The 24,309-nt window shown below is 36.7% G+C and overlaps 1 protein-coding gene across 2 annotated transcripts in view; it reads right to left on the bottom strand.

The window, feature by feature from the left end:
• Positions 1–23,689, bottom strand: part of LOC136027126 (4-hydroxybutyrate coenzyme A transferase-like) — a 33,156-nt gene extending 9,467 nt beyond the window's left edge. The window contains exons 1-4 of one of the 2 annotated variants that reach the window (XM_065704081.1): positions 23,408–23,689; positions 8,583–8,735; positions 6,943–7,182; positions 4,248–4,436 (exon numbers count right to left, since the gene is read on the bottom strand). In XM_065704081.1, coding sequence (XP_065560153.1) covers positions 4,248–4,436; positions 6,943–7,182; positions 8,583–8,735; positions 23,408–23,600 — 775 coding nt within the window. In that variant the 5' untranslated portion in view covers positions 23,601–23,689. Of the gene's footprint in view, positions 1–4,247; positions 4,437–6,942; positions 7,183–8,582; positions 8,736–15,964; positions 16,173–23,407 lie in introns of those variants that run through there. The other variant, XM_065704082.1, reaches the window with a different exon arrangement.
• Between the last annotated feature and the right edge of the window lie 620 nt (positions 23,690–24,309).

Raw genomic sequence — 24,309 nt, 5'->3', positions numbered from 1 at the left:
TTTCTTAAAGCCCGGCGAATTTCAGATATTGCTACAGGCTGGACATGAGCCTGCAGGAGACGGTATGGTAAAAGCGGTTTAAGCAACTTATAATGAAAAGACTGAAGAAAACTATTAAATACACTGAACACACGCTTATAATGATCAACAAAATTAGCTAGCTGGAGACAAGATAGGGTAGATGGGGAACATTTCTCACTATTAATAACCTTGTTCCAGGAGGCCTTATCGGTGGGGCCTGGCCATACATTCAAGCGTGCCCTCTTCAAACTGGCCTTATATTCAAGTTTACACTTTTGTTTCACAGAGAAAACAGTTCCGGAAGATGGTCGGTCACATGATATCCACATACGTAGCCAAAATTTGGCTTTTTGCTTAGCACGTTTTACTTCAGGATCAACGTTCCAATTAGGCTTTCTTGTACCAATCCTAACTTTATCCACAGGCACTGCAGCTTTGGAAGCTGATTTAAGGCTATGGACGATTTGACAATAATAGAAATTTAGGTCAACTCTACTTGAAGGCGAGGAAACTGACGTTTGCAGCAGGTGATATGGCACTTTTATGGTCAACAGTAAAGCAGTTAGCGTAGCAAGGTATAGTGGGACATTAGCACGATCCCAATTCAACTTCGTATGCCACTTCGGCTGAGCCGAAAGTGTTTTGCCAGATAGCTCACAGGACAAATTACAGCTAAGAATAAGGTGATCGTCATCAATCTTCTCTTCGTCCACCCTGACAATAGATGATATTAATCTGGAACTGGAAGAGATCACGTGATCCAGGTTCGATTTTGAACAGCCTCTGTTATGAATATACGTGAATGGGAGGCTCTTAACTGCGACGTGATATATGCTAGGAAGTGATTCTAGCAAGAGGATTGATCTATTGGAGGTATCAAGAATGTCACAGTTAAGGTCACCAGCTAAAACCCAATTTAGGTCTTTCAAACGTAGACTTTCGAGTAGAGACTTTATAAACTGGAGCAACATTTAGCGAAAGATGTGAACGATGCTATAGAACGTCGATCGCAAGGTAAGTAAACGTTTATAAAGGCGGTACTGTCACATTGAATCGCTAAGATGTTATCATCACAATGAATCACAGAGGGCTTTGATGGGGAACGGAAAAAAATTGCTAGGCCACCGGAAGGGCGGCCTCTAGTTTTCTTGGCCTCTTGCGAAAAAAAATGGTGGACAGAAGATCGCTTCAGGCTAAAAACGTTTGATTTGGTCAAAAGATGTTCTTGCAAGAACACTATGTCATGGACTAATAATTCATTAATTAACAAGTCTTTGTCTTTTGTGCCGTTAATATTAAGAGAAGCAAAACTTAAAATAGTGGCTTGGTTCATTTTGGAGCAGAGTTCAGAGCGCGTTTTATCACTGGGCAATTCATACTATAGGAAACATGAGCTTCGCCGCAGTTGGCACATTTCGGAGCCTCTAAGCAAGGATTGTCTTTAGTATTGGAATGGCATCCAGAACATTTAGAGCACTTCATCTCATTCGGGGCACATGGGCAGTGAGCTAACGAATGATGGATACTTTGGCATCTAAGACACCGTCTGGGCAATTCTTTGTATTCTGATATTTTAAAAGACTCGTAACCCAAGCGCAGACCTGTAGCGATGGCAGATTTTAGTGCAGCGGAATCAAGGAACTCTAAACGGAATGTATGAGAAGAGCCGATCTGGCTGGCCTCAACAAGACCAGGAATAACGGAGATGAGTATACTGCTAGAAACACTATCGGGAAGTCCCCTAATTACTCCAAGAGGTTTGCGATAAATCACTTTAGCAAGAATATTTTGATAGCTCACAACAGTAGATGCGGCAAGAGAATTGGCGGAAACTTTATCCCGCGTAAAAACAACCCATCTTTTCCTTACCGGATCGGACTTTACCGACACAATACCGTCGAATCCGGCGAAAGAATCAAGCTTTTCCTTGCGAGAAACGGGGTCTCTTAGTTCTGGAGGCGGATATTTAAGAACAACGGCGTACGAGGGTTTGTGATTGGTACCCTTACTATCTGAGACCAAAGAACTATTTATAGACGTTGTTGGACTATTGAGGTGAGCAAGCGATTTTAACTGATCAAGGCACTGGTTGATTTTGGCGGTAAGGATAGAATAAGCTGACGCCGGAATGCTAGGGACTTCAGAGGGGGATTTGATCACGAACTCTGGAATATCAATATTTTCTGCAGAGCAGCGAGAAAGAGTAGCGATAATGTCCGACAATGAACTATTCTTATCACTGGGTCCCGAACGACGAGGTATAGGCTCATCTGGGAAGCAATTGCTATATAAAAGTTTCTTAGCTCCAAGAACATCTTCATGCGGGAAAAAATCACTAGCGTATTTCACAATAGACTGATGGCTCAACCCCTCATCGAGATTGTGCTGAGCAAAATTCAAAACTGGGCAATAATAAAGCGTACTAGTATTCCAATTGTCCATGATAAGCAAATTTCACTCACGACTCGGCATCAGTCCAAAAACAATTAATTGAAAAAGGTATATCCACAGAGAAGTTCTCAATAAGCACAATTATGAAATGATCCACACTGGCTAAATGAATGCAATGAGAATAAATAATAACTTATCTTTGAGTGGGGCAAGTAATCCAGTGATTTCCAAGTAATCCGAATATTTCAATGCACGACTCAGATGATAGTAGTGCTGAATACTAACTCACAGCCACAATCCATAAATAATCCTTAAGCCGTTATCATATACAAGTTTATAAATTTATCTAACAAGTTTCAATTACAACTTCAAAAGTATTTCACTCGTTATTTATTCCAAACAGGTACAGAGTTAATCCGGCTTAAATTCAATTAGTTGTTGACTGGTCAAATACCAAAAGAGAATGAGAAAATGTCAAAAAACTTAAGTCATGTGTTAAGATGAATGCACGCTTGAAAAACCATGGCGAAAGAAACAGAGCCAAACATTCCATACCTAAATTCTTCAGAACATTTTTACCCCTGGTTTTACGCTCAGAATCAGCCATCTCCCAAAAAAGCAAAACTCCCCATCACGGTTTTTTTAACGTTCATGATTTATTTCCTTATATCAATTTAAGACACCCCTCTCCTCCACTTCAATTTCCTTGACCGATAAAGATGGACGTTTGGCCAGCAACTTATGTCTTAACGAACTACCTAATGAATGCACTTTTACCTCTACAGTTCACCAATTTAACGGCGAAACATTATTTTTGCCGTTAAATTACGCCATTCTTCATAAAAAAAACGCAACATTCATAGAGACGTCCCAAAGGAGGGGGTAGAAGATTTCATCTGCGAATAAAAGTGCAAACAAATTGAGCCACAATTCCTCTATGAATGCCTTGAAATATTCTAAAACCTATTTTATTTGCTAGATTTCTAGTAAAAGTAATATACTGATGAGACAATCGCTTTTTATGTATTTTTTTTTAACAGAAAAAATATTTAAACAACTTGAACTTCTTCTAATTTAAAAACAAAATTTTGGGCTTTGATTTAATTACAGAGAGCAGAGCAAAGCTATCCAGCTAGAGACGTATGCATGCTTCATCAAGGGTATGAGAAAACAACAGGTGAATTCTACGAAAATTAAGTGAATTATGGGAGGAAGGAATAATGATATTTCCGTTTGTCCAATCTTCTAATACCCTCCTCTCTTTCATAACACTTGTCTGTCAGAGTAAACTACAATTTTAAGAGACTTCTGAAAATATTTACAAAAACCATCTAAAGCTAGAAGGAAACAAGTACCATAAAAACATACAAATGATTCTGTCTGTTTTACTTCAGTTTTATTTCTGGTTTCCTTTTCATCCAACTCAAATAAAATATTCGTTTACAATGAGGTAGTAGTTACTGATGTAGTTTCAACCTCTTTTTATTGATTCATGGTAATACCTGATATGCGACCACACTTTGTTCTTGATCTGTAATGAAACCGGTATTCTGTATCCACTCGGAGATAATCAGCTGAGTCTGAGCATTTATATACAGGCATATTTCAATTAAATATTTAATATATAAGAGGTGGTTAGGTTATGTTTTTAATATCATGCGCTCTTAGCGGCCTACTTTTCTTAATTCTCTGTTGTAGTTTGCATAATTTTTTTTTAGTAAAGTCTTACATTTTCATCGTATTTTGGTATATATCATTATGATCAACCTAAATTGACTTCTTTAGTGTGGTCAATATAACAAGTAAGTACCTGATTCATTTAAAAGCAAACATACCCATCTGCAATGTAGCACCGTTGTCAACCAAATTCTCGGCAATTAGTTCTCCGATAGTTTTTTCTACGTCTGTCATCTTGGTCGTATGTCTCACATGCATAGGAGCGTCATGTTCTACCATAGCATCAAAATGAGACATGTGGATAATACCGTCTCCAAAGGTCCTTGGCATCTGAGGGTTAACTTGACCTAAAAAAAAAAAACAACAAGTCTATTTCAGCAGACTACCGTAAAAATAGTTACACTAGCAGGGTATGTCCCTTATAAACTTATCAATACCCTATTTGCATTTAACCCTCTTCGAAAGTCTAAATTTTAAGCCTCAAGCTCTTTCCTAAAAATTCTGATACTTTTCTTTTTTAGGTATGTATAAAAATGATTTTTGTTGACATGTACCTATTTTTTGAAAACGTTCATATTAGTAGTACATAAGCTACATCTATGGGATAGCCTAAATTTCCAGAGAATAATGAAACGATTTGAAAAACTTTTATATGAATGAAGAATAGAGAGAATATTTATATGAATGAAACTTTTACATGAAGACTAAAACTAAAAAACACAATGTCGGGGTAGACGAACACCAAAAATTACGAGCGTATGACTCCCAATACCCTGGCCTCTTATAATTTCCTTACCTAACACCCTTAGGTGTCTGACTGATGCAAAACCTTAAAAAACTTCCGATTTCTTACAAATCGTCACATAATGTTTTTCATATTTCATGTTATTTCATTTCATGTTTTTTCTTTTACTCAGCAGGCGAATTTGCCCCCACCCCCTCCTTCAATGACTTTTAGTGTATTTGTCCATCACGACATATTTATGAAACTTCATATTATGGCTGCAATTACATACCATGTTGCATTTTATTAAAAATATCAGCAGTGTTCAAAGGCAATAATTTAAGGGGACAATTCCTCTCCTAGATTTTGACAAATATTCTTCTGTATATTCATAAAAAATGAACTGAGCAAAAATCCTTCCACCCTAGATTTGGAAAAATACCCTTTTTTGTATCTTCACTATAAAAAACAACTCTTCCTCCCTACATTTTCATGAATTAGCCCCCTGTAACCATCAGATATCTATTAATATCTCCCCTTTTCGTTGATTTAAGATAGTTCAACAATGATTTCAATGAATGTTTGTGAATATTTTTTTACCAGTTGTCCTGAAATATTCCTATAAAACTTTTCTAAATACGGAGGCTGGATGATATTGAACGATTGTGCTTGGCCCAACGCCTGAGAAACTAGGTTTAGCTGTCGTTTCTGGAAGTGCCGCTGTCAAGCACCTGCGACTAGTCTTCTACCACCATTCCCCTTTGAGCATACTACAAGACAGCTGTTGAATGTTGATAAATCCTCTCCTCCCAAGATTGACCAAAAAACCTGCCCCCATTTCTCTATGAAAATTATTGCCTACAACTATAACTCTTTTGTTTTTCCAACCATCCTAAAGCATATTCTGACAGCAACCCCAGATTCTAATATATACATCTATTGGAACGTTTCACATAAATTAAGACATTTTGTTGATTTTCCGCTTAGTGAAATAGACTGTATGGATTCCGTCCCAAATAAACTGGCTTTTGCTTGGGGAAAGTCAAGAAATCTTCTATCTATTTTTGTTATTTATTTATAAACACAGCAGCATAAAGTTAAACTAAGAATGGGTGGAGGCGTAGTTTGTCAGTTTCAATACGTCAAAAAAAAAAAACACTTGATTTCGAAACCAAAAAATGTAAAGGCTCACCTCGTTTTTACAACTAAAGGAGAAAAAGTAACAAGAATGGGTACATTACGCCTTCATTAAGTTTATTTGCCATCAGCTCTCACACAGGACGATCACCTAAGCAAAGCGAGAACCTACAGCTTCAGGAAGCTAGGAGTCGTTCTAAGGTGCAAAAACCTTCTCCCTGACGAGTTCATTTTAAACCATTCATATCATTCATCAGACCAGTCATGGATTAAGCATGACCTCTCTTTGTCTCCAATAGCCACATCGCTGTTCTTCAACCGGTCCAGAATCAAGCAGCTTGCACAGCAAATTCTAGTGACTCTGATACGAAGCCCCTGGAGTTGAACCTTGACCATTCCAACGTGAGGTCTACGCCAGTGTTTTACAAATACATTCCTTGCCCTCCATCAGAGGAGTTGCCAAAGCTTGTTTTGAAGAGATCAAAGCCTTTGCAATCCAATCATCAGCGTAAAGGTCGTCAAGACCATCTTGTGCAGGGTGCATCCCGCTAGGAATGCTCAAAAATTAGTTTCGCCCGACGGTCTGTTGCCATGCGCAATGGCCTTCCAACAGAGGTACTCGCAAAAAATCCTCCTCTCGAAGCCTTCAAGAGATGGTCTGAAAGATCTATTCTAATCTAATTGTAGAAGAAAAAACTAATATAAACTACAAAAAAAACAAGAGCATGAACCTGGATGCATAAGTAAGTGCATTTCTATGCACTTACTTATGTGCATTAATACATAAATTCCTGCTTAGGAATTCAATAAAATTACACCCTTTACATTGGAGAAGAATCCCAAGAAACAGATAGGTCTTTTTTGGGAAAAATTTCCTTCCTTCTTTATAAACGTTATCTTGAAAAAGAACCTTCAGGACAAATAAAAGCGTATAATAGAAGGGATCACCTTATGTTAGAAATAAAATACGTCGCAACATATAACAACCTTACCAATGATATACTTCGCGCACTGAACAGCCATCCGAGAGACATCTACACTGACACCCATACTGCAAAACCCATGCTTGTCAGGTGGCGAGACTTGTATAAGGGCTACATCGATAGGGACAATTCCGCGTTTAAATAGGAGCGGAATTTCAGAGAGAAAAATTGGTACACAATCGGCTCTACCTTCATTGACAGCCCCCCGGACATTCGCACCAATGAAGAAAGAGTTGTCCCGGAATATTCCTGGAAAAGATGAAGAAACTACTAGATTGAATTTAATTAAAAAAACAGTTTTTTTTAACGGGAAGTAAGGAGCGACATTAAAACGAACAGAAATTACTTCGTATATGAAAGAGGCTGCTTCCTCATCAACGCCCCGCTCTTTACGCTAAAGTTTTTGCTTTTTAAAACAGTAAAAAACTTTCAAACTGTTCACATAATGCAGTTATATAACAGTTACATAACTTATTACATAAACCCAATGGTTTCGAGCACTGAATGCTTATTACTATCACTAAACTACGCTATTTTTTTCTGTATTACTGACAGGGCTGTCATAGGAGTGTGTCATATTTTTTCCGAAAATGTGCTTTTTGTGTCATCTCAGATTCCATAATGTGTCACAAAATGTGTCATATTTTTTGCTACAAGTGGTATCATATTTAATTGTCAAATCTTTATTTAGAGTTTTGAATATATAATCTTTTCCAAATCAGTTCAAAAAGGAGTAAACTTAACCTTATCCTATTATCTTGGGATCTTGACCTTTTTGTGACGTCATGAAAGAAATAGAAACAATCGATTAAATTAATGTTACACACTATGAATTTGTGTCTGGGTGGCCAACGAGGCAAGTTTACATTTATAAAAGTTTTAGGGACAATCAATTCCGACAGCAAATTGAAAATAGACTTTTCGTATGACGTTGTAATTGTAATCGGCTCTATACATAATTGGCTTTATTGGCTAAGCTTTTTATTTACTCAATATGTAAGCCATTCAACCAGCTTCAATCTAGTATTTCTGTCATATTTTTTGGTGCCTTTTTAGGCAAGATGGATTATTCTGAAGGAAAGAAATCTTTGGAAATTTGTAATCTTGTCCAAGGTTGGATACCCCTCCTATACTCCTAAAAATGGGAGTTGCTGCTTATGCACACAGCTTTGGTAAACTGCATGCTGTTTAATTTTTACTATTAAGTACGTACCAGTTGGCTACATCAAATACTCAATCAAGAAGCCAATTAAGTTCAGATATTCAGCGTGCATTTTGATTTGAAATTTCCGCCTATGGTTGTTTTTTCGCGTAGTTTAAATTTTAGATACGGTGATGGCAGCTGTCCTGTATTCTGCACTGTTTGTGTACTATTGCCACCGTTAGGCGGCACTATTCCCTTCCATTAATTTGTAGCTTTTCTGGAGGTAGAAAATTGAAATTTTACTTTTCTTTTATTACCATTTAAAAATCAAGACTAGGATGACAAAAATGTGTCATTTTTTTGAAAAATGTGTCATTTTTGTCGATTGTGTCATTTTTTATTGAAAAATGTGTCATTTTCGTCGATTGTGTCATCATTTCGTCTGAATGTGTCAATTTGGCAGCCATGATTACTGATACCATTATTTTGTCATAGAACTATTTACCTTCACACTCTGGGTCTAAATGAGCAGCTTTTCCTTCAATATGTATATGGCATACGGTAACATTCTTTAAACTGGACTTCTTTCCATGATCTGCTAAAGCTCCAAGCAGTGGAGTGGGGGTAGCCGCTGCGCTATGAACAAACACAGTATCACCTGGAAAAGAAGTAACTGAAATGAGGACTTTATAAATTTTTGGTTGCTGTCAAAGACAGAGCAAAATTTTTGGATAGCTCGGAGTTAACGTAGATTTTGAAAAATTTTACTGATTGCTTAACGTTTCTGCCGGCAACTGTTATTGAGAAAAGTTAAAAACAAGCTTTTAGAAGCAGCACAATATTAAAGTCAATTTTTTAGTTTATTCTAAACAGTAGCCCAATTTAAATAGCGACGAAAACCACACTGCCTTTGCATCACAAACACCAAAAACAAGAAGAATAATAGGGAATTTCCCAAGACAGTGGGGAACAAATTAGAATGAATAATCAGTCCTGGTTGAACTTTGCTGAGGTAAGGATGCTGGGACTGTTTTGAAGAATTTTTCATTTTAGTTTTATTGATTTTATCCTGTGTTAAGGTTTTCTTCTTCAATATCTTTGAATTGCTGAGGACTGCCCTTGGACATAGGGCCGAAATATTCATTCTAATTTGTTGATCCCCACTATCTTGAAAAATTCCCTATTGTTCTTCTTGTTTTTGGTGTTTGAGCTTAATTTAATCATTTGTTCTATGTTGCTACATATTTTTTTCGATAGTATACCCATTAACACATTAAATATACTGTAGAAAGAAAGAAAAAACATGTAAGAGCATTTTTTCCAGAAATTATTCGTTTGTAATCCAATTAACTGTCTGCTTGAAAACATGAAAAAAAAAGAGATATCAATGCCACTATTTTTTCTTTTAGGGAAGGGTACTTCCGACTAGTCTCGAGAGGAGAGACGGGGTGGTACACATGAATGCATGTCTCAATTTTAATGACCTAGCGGAAACATTAGGTTCCAAAACGGCTTCAATAATTCAAAGAAGGTGTGTTACAAAATACGTATTTTTACAGAATATTAGAAGATTTGTTTCCGTTACAGAGAAAGAAAATTTGGTTTCTATTGCTAGTTGTTCGTGCAAAGAACATTTTCAAGCATCAAAGATATGGCAAAAACAACACTAAAGGCTTCAGGCTCATACTTCAAGCATTTCAGCGCCTGAGAAAATGGTATATAGTAGGCTGCACTTTGGAAATATTAAATATTTGAAGTTTCTTGAAAACTACATAAGACAAATAAGGATACAGGCAAATAAGGATATAAGCTATTAGATACTGGTTGACACCAATGTGATACACACATAGCGCCTTTGGAATTACCGCAGACGAGGTCTTGCTTTTTATTTTTCAAGGATGCTCATTAGGAGCTTACGCATCATGGGCGCCCAAAAACTGAATTTTAGGGGGGGGGAGCTACCTGGTCTAGGCAACACTTCCAATGTTGTATAATACAAATCTCCAAAAAATACGTAACACAGCGTCATTCTGCCCCCTTTTCCTTATGGGCGCCCATGTTACGCAGGATTCCTCTTCCTGGACATGTACACTTGTGACAGACACTATACAACCCAAAGATGTAGCCCCCAGACAAGGCCGTATCCAAGGGGTGGGGTTAGGTTGTATGAACACTCTCTCGAAACGTTTGTCCAATTTGTGAGATGCCCAACAAAAACACGTAACAAATGCATGCACTCACATTTTGAATGCACTTTTTAAAGTGTTTTTTAAGCCCCCAGAAAAAATAATAAAATCCTGGGTAAAGTCTTTCCCCTGCAAATCCTCACTTCTTTCCCTCAAGATGAAAACTGCGGATTCTGATATGACAATGACCGTCAGCCTATTTTTTACAAGCCATGACTATAAAAATACGAAACTTCAAAAACGAGGCTCCTAGTGATAAGAAGAAGTAGATAAGACAGTTTACATGTTTAGAATCAGTTTCACTCCAAACGTTGTCACAAAACAGAGTGATAAAAGTAAAGACAAAACAAACACGAAGCTGTATTTTTCCAATTTTTAAATTACTGTGTCTTATGACTTTATTTAACTTAAACGTACTGCGATAAAAATCAACATACCAAAACACACTGCACTGAGTCATTAGGAAAATTACTTTAAAAAAAAAAAAAATTCAAGGAAAGTAAGGAGCAAAGTTGAAAATTGAAACGAACAAAAATTATTACTTCACAGCCTATCTAACATATATCAATAAAAACAATGCAAATAAATCAAATGGTAATATTTCCCTATGTTCGTAGGATTACAGAAAACTACCGCTTTACTGAAAGCACAAAAACCAAGCATAAAAAACAAGAATATTGATTTAGGAGTCGAAAGTAAAAACCTAGCCTTACAGCAACAAACTGTTCTATAAGGCTTTTCATAGTCGTACAGGAGTCATTTAGTATACGTCCATGGGTTGGGTGGCAACTTTGGTGCCTCTGAGGGTGTCGGGCATTCAAGACACTGACGAAAGATATCGGCCATGGGATAGACAGAGCACACGGAAATTATTACTCTTTAGAGGTGGGGCTTTTGGTGACACAACAAGCCCAGAGCGTAAGTAGAAAACTTTTACTTTTTAAGACGGGGCTACGACTCGTCACATTCCTTTTAATCCGATTCCAATGTACTAAAATAAATCCTTCAGATTATTTCTAAGCGTTTCAAGTGGGGGAACAGCTCTCCCCCCAGAGCATTTTTATGGGACTCCGGACCCTAAGCTTCCATATATTTCACGCCGAGTAGGTCCATTATTTGCAGATGGGGAGGGACGACATAGTTATAGCTAGTTGGCCTGCATGAAATTTCTCTCTCCAAAAGTCAGGCATGGTGGAGAGGGAAGGGAGAAAAGCATGTATAGATGTTTTGTGACTATACTCTCTGTGAATATGAGTCTACTCTTATGCTAACTCTCATGTGAGTCCGGTACTGCCTTGTTAGGTCATCCTACATATTGATAGTTCATCAAAATATTGTTGGTCAATTAGGGGATGAACACCCATGAGGGCAGACTAGCACTAATGAGAGGATTCGTGGATACACCTCCCCTGGTCATGGCAAAATAAATGGCTGTTCTCTCGAAATAATTGTCTACCACTGATCTCATTCTGGGGGTGGTTTTACGGGAATGGACCCCCACTCCAGAAGATCAAAAGTAAAACTAATTTCAGCAGTGAAATATACCGATGGGGAGCAGAATTTTAATCGATGCCCCCCCAGACATTAATTTTATATCCACCCCTGATCACACCAAGCCAAATTCGTGGAGAGGTTTAACCCCATTTCAGGGTATAGAGACAACACGCCTAGTAGCCTGGACATCAACAGGTACATCGAACTTAAATACGTGAACATAAATTGGTAAATCATAGTGAAACTTTTTTCCCTTTTTTACTCATATAAACTTTTCTTCTTTTTTTGGTCTAGGAAATATTGAGCCAGATCACTGCTCCATACATGAAACTATGTCTAATATTAATTTTCCCTTTACAGAAGAATTTCAGCTACAAAGGCACTTAAATAATTTAATACATCTTTGCGCATTAGATAAAATACCCCAGATACTTAATTGAAATGCCTGGCCGTATGAAATTTTATTAAGTTTGTAAAAGTAGAACTAATAATACAGAAAATAAAACCAAATTATTTTTATTCGTTTTAAATTTGTCAGGCCGATATATCGGTGCGATATACACCGAGCAGCTAAACAGACAGTAATATAGTAGGCTATTATTCACTAAGTATATGCTAAATAGCCTCTCTCTATAATGAGAAACTAAAAAAAAGTGGAAAGGAGGATTCCTGGTATTACGGCCCCGGGATTTTCGACCCAGTTGTGGCATGGATCTCAGGGTAACTCACTCACTTACGCCTCTCCATTGGAGGTCGTGGCTGCTTTAAAATCAGGCTCAGTTATTCCTATGGCAACAAAAAAAAATTCTGCAATTGCCTAAATTCGCTAATTGCATCGATATACAATTTGCATGCAGTTGTGTTCACAACGAATCTTTATGTCATCCATTTTATTTCAGCAAGAGCTAAATAATCACTCTTGTCTTCCATCGCTGATGTTGCTTGTGTTTAGAAAATATTACCTAGTCATTGTAAAAAGTTGAACATCTTACTTTTGTTAATTGCCTGAAAAAGTAATCATAATGGGATTTGACTAATAACGCGAGTATTAGTTCAGTTTTATTGTAATGGGTCGTTAGTTTCAAGCTAATTATCGTGGCAAGGGGGGCCATTGCAGTGGTTCTTGCCTCTCTTGCACCAGGTGGAAAATATTGATTAGCATCCAACCCTTCCATCCCCCAAAAAATTTTCTACTTAGAAACAAGATTATTTTCAATGTTTTAATTAATTGATAGCTTATAGTTCAATTTTTATTTATTATTTAAATTATTTAATTATTTTTTTAATATTTTAATTTTTTTTATATTATTAACTAATTAACGATATACTAAGTATTTTCATTTATTAACTGCACACTCAACTTTTCTTAATTAATTAAATAAAAAAGTTTTTTGCTGAAAGTAAGAAGCGACATTAAAACTTAAACGAACAGAAATTACTTCGTATATGAAAGTGGCTGCTCCCTCCTCAACGCCCCACTCTTTACGCTAAAGTTTGACTCTTTCTCTACTTTTTAAACAGTAAAAAAAAAAACAACTTTAGCGTAAAGAACGGGACGCTGAGGAGAGAGCAGCCCCTTTCATATACGAAGTAATTTCTGTTCGTTTCAAGTTTTATTGTCGCTTCTTACTTTCAGTTAAAAAAAAGGTTTTTTTTATTTAATTTCTGAACGTTTTTGAATCAATGCATGTTTTGATTTCGGCTCTCCGCAGAGGAGTAATTAAAAGAGCAGAGGAGTTTTGATTGAATGTTTTGAGAAAAAAAAGAGCGGGAGAGGAAGCCTAGTTGCCCTCCGATTTTTTGCGTATTTACTTAAATACGCAACTAGAACTTTCAATTTTTTACAAATATTTTTATTAGTAAAAGATATACGCAACTTATAAATTAGCTTACGTAACGAACTTTTGTATTCTCATGTTTTATTACATATATGAGGGGGTTCACCCCCTCGTTCTTTACACTAAAGCTTAAATTTATTCCCAATCCATTAAGAATGATCCCTGAATCACAAAAGCCGTAGAATAAATAGTTGAAATTACTAAAAATACTTTAGCGTAAAGAGCGAGGTATTAGGAGGATGTGAACCCCTCATATGCGGAATAATTATTGTTTGTTTTAAGCTTTAATCCTGCTCCCTACTTTCAGTTGAAAAAACTTTTTTATATTCATTTTTTCATTGTTTTTTTAAATAATGCTAGAAAATCCTGCGCTCCCTTCATGGAAATTATCTTCCCCCATGATAAATTCCTCCATGGAAAGTTCTCCCAACATATTCTTTTCTTCTCAACCCCTCCACCAACCAACAAATCCCCCTGAAAATGTCTGTACACTTCCGATTAACCATTACTATATGTAAGCACTGGTCAAAGTTTGTAACTTGTAGCCCCTCCCATGGGGACTATGGGGGAGTAAGTCGTCCCCAAAGGCATAGTTGTAAGCTTTTTCGACTATACTGAATAAAATGGCTATCTCAGAATTTTGATCCGGTGATTTTGGGAAAATAATTAGCGTGGGGGGCCTAGGTTTCCTCCAATTTTTTGGTCACTTGAAGGACACTAGAACTTTTCATTTCCGTTAGAATTAGCCCTCTCGCGACATTCTAGGATCACTGGGTCGATACGATCACCCCTGAAAAAAACGCATCCATGATCTGTCTTCTGGGAAAAAATACAAAATTCCACGTTTTTGTAGGTAGGAGCTTCAAACTTCTACAGTAGGGTTCTCTGATACGCTGAATGCGATGGTGTTATTTTTATTAACATTTTATGACTTCTAGGGGTGTTTCCCCCTATTTTCTAAAATAAGGCGAATTTTCTCAGGCTCGTAACTTTTGATGGGAAAAACTAAACTTGATGAAACTTAAATATTTAAAATCAGCATCAAAATTCAATTCTTTTGATGTAGCTATTGATATCAAAATTCCGTTTTTAGAGTTTTGGTTACTATTGAGGCGGGTCGCTCCTTACTACAGTTCATTACCACGAACTGTTTGATAAAATAAAATATAAAAATTAGAAATGATTATAACCGCTTTTTATTTATTTGAAATTTTGTGCACGAACATTTCTGCAAGTGTCCATCCTCTAGATCCGTCGCAATACTTCTAGCTCACAAATTGGTCTTAGAAATGTCGGAAAAAAAAACAAGAACAAGAATCTTGGTAAAATTTCTAATTAACTCATTATTAAGATAGCTAAGAAATGGACATACCTTTAGAATCAGAAGGTCGTTCTAAATTCAAATGTAACATTCACTTCCGTCAGAAATGAGCTTCACCCCTCCTCCCCTAATGTGCAAATATATACCCTGAATCGTATATATGCACTGACTTAAAGATTAGTCAAAATAGTGGAAAAATCTTAGCATATACGAAACAATTCAGGTTAAATATTTGTACATTAGGGGGTGGTATAAAGTACATTTCCAATACGAATGAATATTATGTTTGAATTCAGGATGAAATTTTGATTCTTCAAGTATATCTATTTCTTAGCTCTCATTAGCGAGTTAATCAGAAAATTTGGTACTTGTCTGTTAGCGGAACACACCTAAAAAGTGAAGTTAGGTTAATCCTAATGAAATATTCCAGACGTGATGATAATATAACATTGTAGAAACACAATTGTAGAAATCCCAACCATCTCTATATATTAAATATTGGTACTTGTTAATTAAAAGAAATACACCCAAGAAGTGAAGTTAGATTAATCCTAATGAAATATAACCTTTAGTTCACATAATAACATAATCTAGATTATATATTTGCGAATTAGGGGGATGTGGGTAACGTATTTGGACGGCGCCCCTAACCTAACCCAACCCAAATTATATAAGTTCAATGCATTCTATCACCCATCACTTGTCTTTGTTGCTATAAAACTGGTTTTCTAATATATAGTCTAAGCGTAATCTTTTAGTGTCTTTCGTTCAATCAACAAGTCCCAAATATTTAATTAAAATATACATACATTGTAGTTTTTCTCACTCAAAATAAGCAAATCATAACAAACCCCAGAGAGGAAACCGGTTTAGCCAGATCTTACACAGCGTAATTCTTGACTCTGTTTCGCTCAACAGACAAGTACCGAATATTTACCAAATTCTTTCGGTATCCTCCTCCCCCGAACAAAATCCAGAGTAAGACCCTACTAGTACTTGCTAGAAAAAACGAGGGAAACCAATATAAATAATATTTAAAAATTCAAACCAGATTTCACAATTGACGAAACAGCTTCATCAGCTTTCATATAAACTGGAACCTTTCCAGGTATCGGAAAAGATATCTCTGGTGTGTAAGTCTGATATTTGCGAATAAAAGAGCCAACAGTTCTTGCAAACTGTGTTCTTGACATTTTTGCACGAATAATCAGACAAAACTGTTTTCGTTTTGCCTTGTTTTAAGATTTGTGTCTACTGATAAAAATAATAAGCAAATTTATTCATTATTGCTTATTTATTCAGACTGATAAAATTGGGACATTTCTGATAACAAATCATAAATAGAATTTAGTGCTACAGGTTTTGATTCACAGGAAGTTTAAAATAATAAGGTATACCAAAGCATAATTCAATGGAAACTACATGTCAGTCTAAAATTATCTAGCTAGTAGATAGATAAAAATATACTCATAACTAAACAGGGACGCCTGGAAATCATAGATATGTGAATACCATGCTCATTCAGTAGCATCGACTGAGGAGGGTGGGAATTTTGGGCTTTAACCTCCAAGATTTTGAAAAATGCCTTTTCAGGGTATTTTCGTTGAAAATTTTCACTGAAACATTTGAAAAGAAGATAACACAATTGCCGTTTCCCTACTAGATTTTAAAATACATTTTAAAACCTCCCCTTACACTTTCGTGAATTGACACCAAAACCTGTGTTAGTGAGTCTTGCCAAAAATGACCATTTACAGGTTAGGACCCTTATATACAAGCTTGGAATATCCGTTAGATGCCAATCAGGGCGTGAAAAGTAAACCATGTTGCCACTGATAGAGATTAATGTAAACAAAAGCTAAGAGCTCCTCTGCACTTGTGACGAGGTCGGAAGAGCTCATACGGCATGAGCTCTAGCATTATTTTAAGAAACAATAGCTTGATTTAAATGGAAAATCAGAGGCTTAATGTCGGTCGGTATTTCAAATAAGAGCTCTGAGACACGAGGTCCTTCTATATATCAAAATTCATTAAGATCCGATCACCCACTCGTAAGTTAAAAAATACCTCATTTTTTTCTAATTTTTCCTCTCCCTTCAGCACCCCAGATGGTCGAATTGGAAAAAAACGACTTTATCAAGTCAATTTGTGCAGGCCCCTGACACGCCAACCAATTTTCATCGTCCTAGCACGTCCGGAAGCACCGAACTCGGTGAAGCACTGGACCCCCCTAACTCCCCCAAAGAGAGCGGATCCAGTTCGGCTACGTCAATCACGTATCTACGACATTTGCTCATTTTAACCTACCAATTTTCATCGTCTTAGTACCTCTAGAAGCACCGAACTCACCAATGCACTGGAAATCCCCCAACTCCCCAAAGAGAGCGAATCCGTTCAAATTATGTCAATCACGCATCTATAACTTGTGCTTATCCTTCCCATCAGGTTTCATCCCTATCTCTCGACTCTAATCGTTTCCCAGGATTTCCGGTTTCCCTGATTTCTGTTTCCCCCCTCCAGCTCCCTATGTCACGGGATCCGATTCTAATTGAAAATAGAGCATCTGAGACATAAGATCTGTCAATATATCAAGTTTCATCAAGATCTGATAACCCATTCGAAAGATAAAGATACCTCAATTGTCACAATTTCCAAGATTTTCGGTCCCCTTCCCCAACTCCCACCAATGTCACTGAATATGGTACGGATTTACAATAAGAGCTCTGAAGCACAAGATCCTTCTAAATATCAAAATTCATTAAGATCTGATCATCCGTTTGTAAGTTACAAATACCTCATTTTTTCTAATTTTTCCGAATCCCCCCACCCTAACTCCCCCAAAGAGACCGGATCAGGTCCAGTTATGTCAGTCACGTATCTTGGACTTGCGCTTGTTCTTCCCGCCAAGTTTCATTGTGATCTCTCCACTCTAAGCCTTTCCCAAAATTTCCGGTTCCCCCCCGTCAACTCCCCCAATGACACTGGATCTGGTCTGGATTTAAAATGCGAGACCTGAGTTACGAGATCCTTCTAAATATGAAATTTCATTAAGATCCAATCACTCCTTCGTAAGTAAAAAAATACCTCATTTTTTCTAATTTTTCAGAATTAAACCTCCGCCCAACTCCCCAAAAGAGACCAGATCCGTTCCAGTTATGTCAGTCACGTATCTAGGACTTGTGCTTATTTATCCCGCTAAGTTTCATCCCGATCCCTCTACTCTAAGCGTTTTCCAAGATTTTAGGTTTCCCCCTCTAACTCCCATCAATGTCACCGGATCCGGTCGGGATTTAAAGTAAAAGCTCTGAGACACGATATCCTTCTAAATATCAAATTTCATTCAAATCCGATCACCCGTTCGTAAGTTAAAAATACCTCCTTTTTTTATTTTTCCGAATTGACCGTCCCCCAATCCCTCCCCAGATGGTCGAATCGGGAAACGACTATTTTTAATTTAATCTGGTCTGGCCCCTGATACGCCTGCCAAATTCCATCGTCCTAGGGACAGACAGACCGACAGAATTTGCAAGCGCTATATGTCACTTTGTAAATACCAAGTGCCATAAAAACAAAGTTTTTCCGAGGGAAGTAAGGAGCGAAGTTGAAACTTAAACGGACAAATTTTTTTGCATCACAGCCTATCTAATATACATCAATAAAACTAGCACAAATAAACCAACTAATTATGCTTGGCTACTGTTCTGGGATTATAGAAAACTAGCACTTTACTAAAAACACAAAAGTATAAGAAACAGGAATATTGATTTGGGAGTCAAATGTGAGTATGTATACGGAAACCTTGGAAAACACTTAGACTGGAGAGATCGGGATGAAACTAGGTGGGTACAGTTCGTTACCACGAACTGTTTGATAGGGTATTAAAATTAGCATCACCAGAATACATGAGTGGTGAACTATTTTTTATTAAGAATATTCTAGTAGAAAATGGATATCCCAAAAACATGATCTCTTAAATACTTGAAAAAACGAAGAAAATTTAATAGAACCTGTAATATTAGAAGACGGGTTAACTCAAAAAACAAATTACATAACTTTGCCTTATATCCCAATGTTGTCACAGAAATTAAGAAGAAAATTAAAAAAGCACAATATAAGAACAACATTTAAATCAGGACAAACTATAACCTCTTTGCTAAATAATGGAAAAGACAAAGTTCTAAGAAACATACAAAAGGGGATATACAAAATTCCATGTTCTTGTGGTAAATTTTATGTAGGAAGAATACAGCAGAATTTAGAATATAGACTATAGCAACACAAAAATACCATAGATTGCTCGCTAAAACACGATAAAAAAACCTTGAACGTTTGAATCAGCTGTAGCAGAATACGTATTTAATTTTCCTTATCACAGTTTTTTATTTGATCAGACAAAAATTGTAAATACGTCTGTAGGACTTAAAGTTTCAGAGAAATTATAGAAAAAAAAATTATCGATGGGGTATTAGTATTAATAGAGATGAAGGGCATTTTAGGATACATTCTATTTATGATAGTTTAATTAAGGAGCAGGTAAAAACTTCAACCAGCAGTGGTTTGCATAATTGTCCTGAAACAGGTGATAAGCTTGCGAACAAAAGTCGGAATGAGGTCAAACCTGGGAAAAGCTAATGGACAGCAGCTAAGCTAGCAAACAAATAAAAATCCATTAATTTGTTGATTAACATGTGAGATTTAATTAGGGGTGATGGACCTTTTTTGTTTGCTCAAGTAAATTCTTTCTTTTTCCTTTTTTTTTACTAAATCCTTCTTTTGTTTGCTCAAGTCTTCACTTTTAATAGATTCAAATTTAGACACTGATTATTGAGAAGTGAGTGACCCATGATTTCACTGTAGACATTCGCTTTGGTTTTTTTCTCATGTTGTAACATCAGCGCTGGAAGTTTGTTGATAATGTTCTTTATTTATTGTTTTTTTTTCTTCATCTTCGTGTGTTTAAAAAACATTGTTTATTATTTTTTTTTCGTCCTTTTCCTTTTTTTCCGTTGAGAAAAGCTCCCGGACGAGGCGCCGAAATATTCCAAATATTTTTAAATTAAAGTGTAGTTTTGTTCTTATTTTTTGTTCACTGTTTTGTTTAAATTAAAACCCGTTTTCTCTTGCTTAATTTTTCGCAAATGATATTGAAAAAGTTTCGTAATTTAACCAATGTCAAACGATTAACGTATTTAGCACCTTGTCCCCCGACACGTAGGCCTATGCAGTTCTTTTTCTGAGGGGGTGTTATTAACTTCAATAAGAAGAGTCCAGAAATCCGGCCCCGCCCTTTTAAGGTGGGGCACGAGCCCCAATGCCTCCTCCCTACACATGTCCCAGCCTTGTCCCTTGGGCGACAGGTACTATATAGCTCAAAGGGGCATATTTTATAAGGCTCCACTACTATCTATATATATAAAAATAAGTTGTCTGTCTGTCTGTCTGTGGATCAGGTGACGTCATGTTTCTGTGTCGGCTGACGTCATGAAATTAGTTGTCGTCATTTTTGCTTTGACGGTGACGTCATTAATGGTATTTAAGACATGCGTTCACGGAAAAATGTTTAATTGTAAAATGACTGAAGGTTCGGCGATATGTACTTCATAGTGACGCTGAAAAATAAAGAAGAAAAAAAACTGAAAAAATGTAAAAAACTAAGAAAAACTAAAAAGAAAAAACACTCAAAGATAAATTACAGACCGGGACACAAATGACGACCGACACAGAGGGAATATAAATGACGACCAGGAACCTCAAAGAAAAATTACAGACTGGGACACCCGGACACAAATCACGACCGGGAATATAAATGACGACCGAGACGCAGGGACACAACTACAACGGGGACGCCGGGGGCACAGGTGGGATATATAATTGACGACTGAGACACATGGATTGTTTGAATAGAAATTACAGACCGGGACACCGGGACACAAATGACGACCGGGACACTGGGACACAGGGAATATAAATGACGACCGGGACACTCAAAGAGGAAATACAAACTCGGACACCAGGACACAAATGACGACCGGGACACAGGGAATATAAATGCTATTTATATGCACAGACAATGGGACAGCGAAGAATGTTGTATATTCGCATGTTTTACGTAGTTAAAAATATATATTTATATCTATCTCTATTCACAGGTGGGACACAAGGACACTGCTACAATGGCGCGTAACTAATATGGCGCGTAACGACTTACGCGCGCGGGGGGGCTTGGGGGGGGCGAAGCGCCCCACCAACTAGGTGTTGGGGTGGCGCGAAGCGCCACCCCAACAGCTAGTTCTGAATAAAACGGCTAAATTGAAATTCTAGTCCAATTTCAAAAATGACTTCGGAGACCCAAACACCTTTTAAGTAGACAGTCTCCTGGTCGTTTACCTGTTGTTTGCGTAAAGGACACTGTGGCATATTTCCGAATATTTTGCCTCTGGTAAAATGCGGTGTCCGTATCATGACAATGAATTTTACATGTCTTTTCATTGATTTGCCAACTAACTAGCCTAGACAGTTTTCAGTGACTGTGCATGCATCAATGACTAGAGAAAGAACTAGGCTAGCTTTCATGCACTATATTAATACATACGTAAGCTGTGTACTAATCTGTTATAGCGCCTATATTAAGTTCTTCATCCATTGACGCACTGTAGAATGGGTTTCTCCGTAATTTTCTTTCAGCTTAGCGCGAGACAAGACAAAGAGAAGTGACAGAATAGATGAGACACATATAGTTTGGGCTAAATATTTGCACATTAGGGTTCGTAGGGGTAAAGTACTTGGACAGTGTGAAGTTAGAGAACAATTTGGTACTTGTGTATTAAACGCCACTCGCTCAATTTTAAGTTGCGTAAAACTCGAGAACAAACCGTTTTCTTCGTCACTTTAGAAACAAATCTAGACTATATATTTGCGTTTTCGGGGGGATGGGGTAAAGTATAGCGGGTCTGCATGGAAGATGTGTTAGTAAACAGTTTGATAGCCAACAGTCACTAAACTAGAATTTTACCCAAACTTGTAGCTTTCAAAGGAGGAATATTACCGCTTAATTACCCAAACTGAGAAAACAAAAAGCTTTGAAACCAGTGTTGTTTTTACATACAAAAAAAAGGTAAATTTATAGCAAACAGTATTCCTGGCTTTTTTATAAAGTGAATGTACCCCTCGATGCCTTTTTTTATGCTCTTCACAAATATAATAATTGCTTCTACTGGAAATTCAGATTTAAGCACTTTTTGACCCCTTAAAAATGACCTAAATATGGGGTATTTAAAAAGGCTAAGAAAATTGGTCTCATACCTTATAACATTGATCTCAAACTTACTGTTTCATTATAAATCCATTTTTTTCATGTTATATAATCAACAAGCACTGATTTTCCAATATTAATTTGGATAAATTAGTTTTTCCAATGTTATGACTTTTTCTTCTTCATTGAGATCGAATTTTAAATAAAAGCATGCGTTTTTGGTTGAAAATATGAAAGCCGGCTATTACAAACGCCAGTTATACTGTTTGCTAGAAATTTAATTATATTAAATACAGCAATGATTAGTTTACATATTTAATATATGCTATGTTTTACCCCCACCCCCCTGATGCGGGGTCATTATCGAGTGGTATATTCACTTTATGTGAAAGCCAGTAATACTGTTTGCTATAAATTTACCAAAAAAAATAAAAAAATACTACTACTGCTTTTTCTAATTTATAATCAATACATATAAGCACTTAAAACGAAGCCTGCCCCAAGATTTTACTAGTCTCTATGCTAGAATTTTATAAGAAAACTTATAGAATTTTTTATAAAATTCTAGTTAATTGACTTCTTGCTATTTTGGAAAGGGTTTCGGTTAGGTAAACGAAACTTTCAGGGATGAATCTACAGACCAAAGCATGTACTGGGAAGGTATTTTGAAGCAACTGCCTCCACTCCTTCTCCCTCTAGAGGGCTCTGACCTTTAAAAATATGTGTGTTATAAAAGTGAAACCTTGCGAAATAGATCTTCTGCTTAATTGAAGTAGAACAAAATTGTTTTCAGCTTCATAACTTTGTTCAATTCCATTTTATAAGGTTTTAAAGATATGGAAAAATATTTCCTAAATTTTGAAAAAAAAGCTTTGATATGGCTCAGAATTCTACTCAAATAACAGGAATTACACTTTCAGAACTAAAGGCAGAGAAAGGGCAACTGGTAACTGAAAATTAAGGTAAAATGTTGTTTTGTCAAAATTTCAATAGATATAGACCTGTCAAGTAGGCAAATTTCAGGGCCCTCTAGAGGGAGAAAGAATGGAGGTGGGTACTTTAAAAGACCTTCCCGGGACACACTTTAGCCTGTAGACCCATCCCTGAAAGTTTCATTTTCCTAACCTAAACCCTTTCTGAGATAGCAAGAAGTCAATTAACTGGAATTTTACCCTTTATTCATAGCTCCTAAAGCTAGTAAGTGCGACTTGGGGCAATTAAAACAAAAATCAAAGCTACCTGATCGTACTGCTTTAACTGAATCTTCCAATGAAGTCCATTTTGGACTTCGCCCTTGAATTGGATGGAAAGGCTCCTGTGAATACGAATAAAAATCTCTTTTCACAATATCAGTTTTCAGCAATTCACAATTTCTTATTTTCAAAATTTCACTCAAAGATTTGTACAGTAAATTCACAGCCCGTTTATCCATTAAAAACAACAATAGCCTATCCAATTTCCTCGTATCAGCAGAAAAGCATAGCACTTATTGAGCGCGATCGTGAGGCGTGACTAACTTCATTTTCTGAAGAACCGGAAACCAAACTTTCATGACCGAAAAGACCTCAGGAAAACATCTATGACATCACGTATTGCGCCAGGATGATCATAATTGCAAAATTAGTAGAACAAAACTTGCTAATTTGCTACCGTCTATATGATTAATTATCTGGCATTATTTTCTTCTAAGAGATTGGACACCACAAAAATATTAGCAATTCTATTGCTATATATGTAGGATGGAGCACAGTGTCCGCAGTGGTGTAATTTTTTATGTCCTGGGGGTGAAGAGGGACTAATTTGGAGCCAATTTTCCCAAATCATATGAAAATGACAGTGAAAACTGAAAAATGAACCATATATTAACACAAAGGTAAAGCTACACTAAAGAAAACTGACTTGTTTCTGTGGATGCTTGAATTAGTTTGACAAGATTTTTGAAGAAACAAAATTTCAGATGGAGAGTGGGGGCAAACTAGGGTCTGGGTGAGGGGAAAAACCCAATGTCTGAGAAGGGCAGTTGCCCTTCTTCGCCGTGGCAATTTATTGTGTCTTATAAGCATTTAGGGGCTAATGTTGTTTCTGTTTTTCTGCCATTTTGGCTAACGATAATTAACGAATTATCAATGATTATTACTGAT

This window comes from Artemia franciscana, chromosome 5 (genome assembly GCF_032884065.1).
Source record: "Artemia franciscana chromosome 5, ASM3288406v1, whole genome shotgun sequence".
Classification (NCBI taxonomy): Eukaryota; Metazoa; Arthropoda; class Branchiopoda; order Anostraca; family Artemiidae; genus Artemia; species Artemia franciscana.
This window is presented reverse-complemented; position numbering and strand designations above follow the sequence as displayed.